The sequence below is a fragment of the Otolemur garnettii genome, unplaced genomic scaffold (genome assembly GCF_000181295.1).
Source record: "Otolemur garnettii isolate 467f Iridium unplaced genomic scaffold, OtoGar3 scaffold00080, whole genome shotgun sequence".
Lineage (NCBI taxonomy): Eukaryota > Metazoa > Chordata > Mammalia > Primates > Galagidae > Otolemur > Otolemur garnettii.
In genome coordinates this window covers 3,979,468-3,982,136 of record NW_003852475.1, presented here as the reverse complement: position 1 = coordinate 3,982,136, position 2,669 = coordinate 3,979,468, and the positions used below count along the sequence as shown (strand labels likewise).

The 2,669-nt window shown below is 42.4% G+C and overlaps 1 protein-coding gene across 1 annotated transcript in view; it reads left to right on the top strand.

Annotated features, from left to right (window-relative positions):
* The window catches only part of LCT (lactase), a 79,283-nt gene that overhangs the window by 9,996 nt on the left and 66,618 nt on the right, over positions 1 to 2,669 (top strand). Inside the window, exon 2 of the mRNA XM_003794381.3 lies at positions 266 to 345. Within this exon, the coding sequence (XP_003794429.1) occupies positions 266 to 345 (80 nt within the window). The remainder of the gene's footprint in view (positions 1 to 265; positions 346 to 2,669) is intronic.

Here is a 2,669-nt window from a genome sequence, read left to right as displayed (position 1 = left end):
AGATTCGAACCCGCCACCTTAGGTGTATGTGGCTGGCGCCTTAGCCGCTTGAGTCACAGGCGCTGAGCCAGGACATTTTTTTTTTAAAGCCACCTTGTTTTCTAAAATCTTTCAGCCAGAGTAAAGTCAGGTGATTTCTTCCAAAATCTTTTGTAACGTTACTGAACATCTAATAGAAAGAACAACAGGAAATGAATTCCCAGTGGCTTTCATGATCGGAGCTCATGCCCTTGCTCACCTCTGCTGGTGTCTCTGTTGGTTGCAGGTGGAAAGCTCTCTGTTGTCCTGCAAGCTGAAGAGACCTCAGAGTTCCTGCTGGACCCATCCACATCTGCACTTGCCCAGGTGATGATAGCCCAGAGATACAGCTGTAACATGTGAGGAGAGGTGCAATTTTAATTTTTAAAAACAAGAGAAATTTTTTGTCTGTTGGTGTGGCATTTTTATAGGTGCCTCAGAAAGAGTGGTAGATTCATTACTTTAAAAACAAAACCTTGTAGCCCTAGTTCTTGCTTGGTTAAGCATCAACTTGTCTACAGAAAAAAGCCAAATGCCTCTTCTTGCTCTTATTTTTTATTAAGAATCCAAAATAGTTCACAAGAAGAGACCAGATTATAGCAAAACAGAAACAAGGGTAGACAGGTTTTTAAATGTGCCCAGAGTACCCAGAGTACTACACATTTTAAAATGTGTCCCCAGAGTACCTATCCTAGTTTCTGTATTCTTTATCATGTTTTAACTATAATTTTTATAATAAAAATTAAAACATCTGAGAAGTAAACAGCTTCATCCCCTCTTTGACTGCTGGGAGATGCAAAAAGCCGTCAGAAAATAGATGATTTCTGTGATTCTGCAGCACTGACAAGGTGCTGTAGGGACAGTAAGCTGTCTACTGACATTTACACTGTGGTGAGGGCCCCATGTGTCAGGGTCCAGTCTTCAGAATTACCAGTTTAGATATAATCAAACTCATACAGGATAAAATGCTGGGTAGACAACTCCTAGACTAATTGCATGGCCATAATGCCATCTAAATTAGTTTACAAAGGTCAATACTGTAATCATTTATAAACTCGGGAGACCAAAGTGCTGATAAGAAAAACACTTGTAGAGCCATAGCCTTTGAACTGGTTTCCCTTCACCAATCCATGCTGTGCAATGTTCTGGATGGTCTTCTAAAAGCACAGATCCAACCAATTTCCTTCTGAGAAGCCATACTCCCCTGAATTGGTAGAAATGCCTCAGGGCTTTTCTGTGTTCAAGGGCATGTGTGTGTCTCTCTCCCTGGCTTCACCACCTGTATGCTGTGCTTACTTCCTCTCTCTTGCATTCCCTACTTGATGTCCTTCCTGTCCTCCTACCTTCCTCGAATCTTCCTTCAACAAAATTCTACCCTTTAATATCCATGTTATATCCTCTTACTAGGTTGATTTATTTATTATTATATTAATACAGCAAACTTCTTGTTCTTTCTCTCTCTCTCTTTTTTAAAAGACAGAGGCTCACTTTGTTGCCCTTGGTAGAGTGCCATGGTGTCATAACTCACAGCAACCTCAAACTTTTGGACTGAAATAATTCTCTTGCCTCAGTTTTTCATTGCTAGTAGAGACAAGGTCTCCCTCTTGCTCAGGTTGGTCTTGAACTCCTGAGCTTGAGAGATCCACCTGCCTTGGCCTCCCAGAGTGCTAGGATTACAGGTGTGAGCCACAGTGCCCAGCCACTATCTCTGTCTCTCTCTTTTTTTTTCACTGTTTTTGATTAAAAAATCTGTTTTATAGGGTGGTGCCTGTGACTCAGTGGGTAGGGTGCTTGGCCCCATATGCTGAGGTTGGCGGGTTCAAACCCGGCCCTGCCAAACTGCAACAAAAAAATAGCCAAGTGTTGTGGCGGATGCCTGCAGTCCCAGCTACTTGGGAGGCTGAGGTGAAAGAATCACCTAAGCCCAGGAGTTGGAGGTTGCTGTGAGCTGTGTGACGCCACGGCACTGTACTGAGGGCGATGAAGTAAGACTCTGTCTCTACAAAAATAAAAAAATAATAATAAAAATCTGTTTTGTCTGATGTAAGTATAGCTACTCCACTCACTTTTGGTTTCCCGTTGCATAGAATATCTTACTTTCAACTTATATGTGTCATTATGGGTAAGGTGAGTTTCTTAGAAGCAGCGTATAATCAGATTATTTTAAAATGCCATTCTGCCAGTCTATAGCTTTTAAATGAGCATATTGTCTATTTACATTCATACTTAGTATCGATATATTAGTGTTTGTTCTTTGTGTGTGTGTGTGAGACAGAGTCTTACTCTGTTGCCCAGGCTTGAGTGCTATGGCGTCATAGCTCACAGCAACCTCAAATACCTGGGCTCAGGTAATCCTCTTGCTTCAGCCTTCCTTTGTAGTTGGGACTACAGGCAGCTGCCACCACGTCTAGCTAGTTTTTCTATTTATAGTAGAGCCAGGGTTTTGCTCTTCTCAGGTTATTCTTAAACTACTGAGTTCAAGCAATCCACCCAGCTTGGTCTCCCAGAGTGCTAGGATTACAGGCATGAGCCACCATGCCTGGTCTTCCTTTGTGTGATTCTTTTTTTTTTTTTTTGAGACAGAGCCTCAAGCTGTCCCCCTGGGTAGAGTGCTGTGGCATTACAGCTCACAGCAACCACCAACTCCTGGG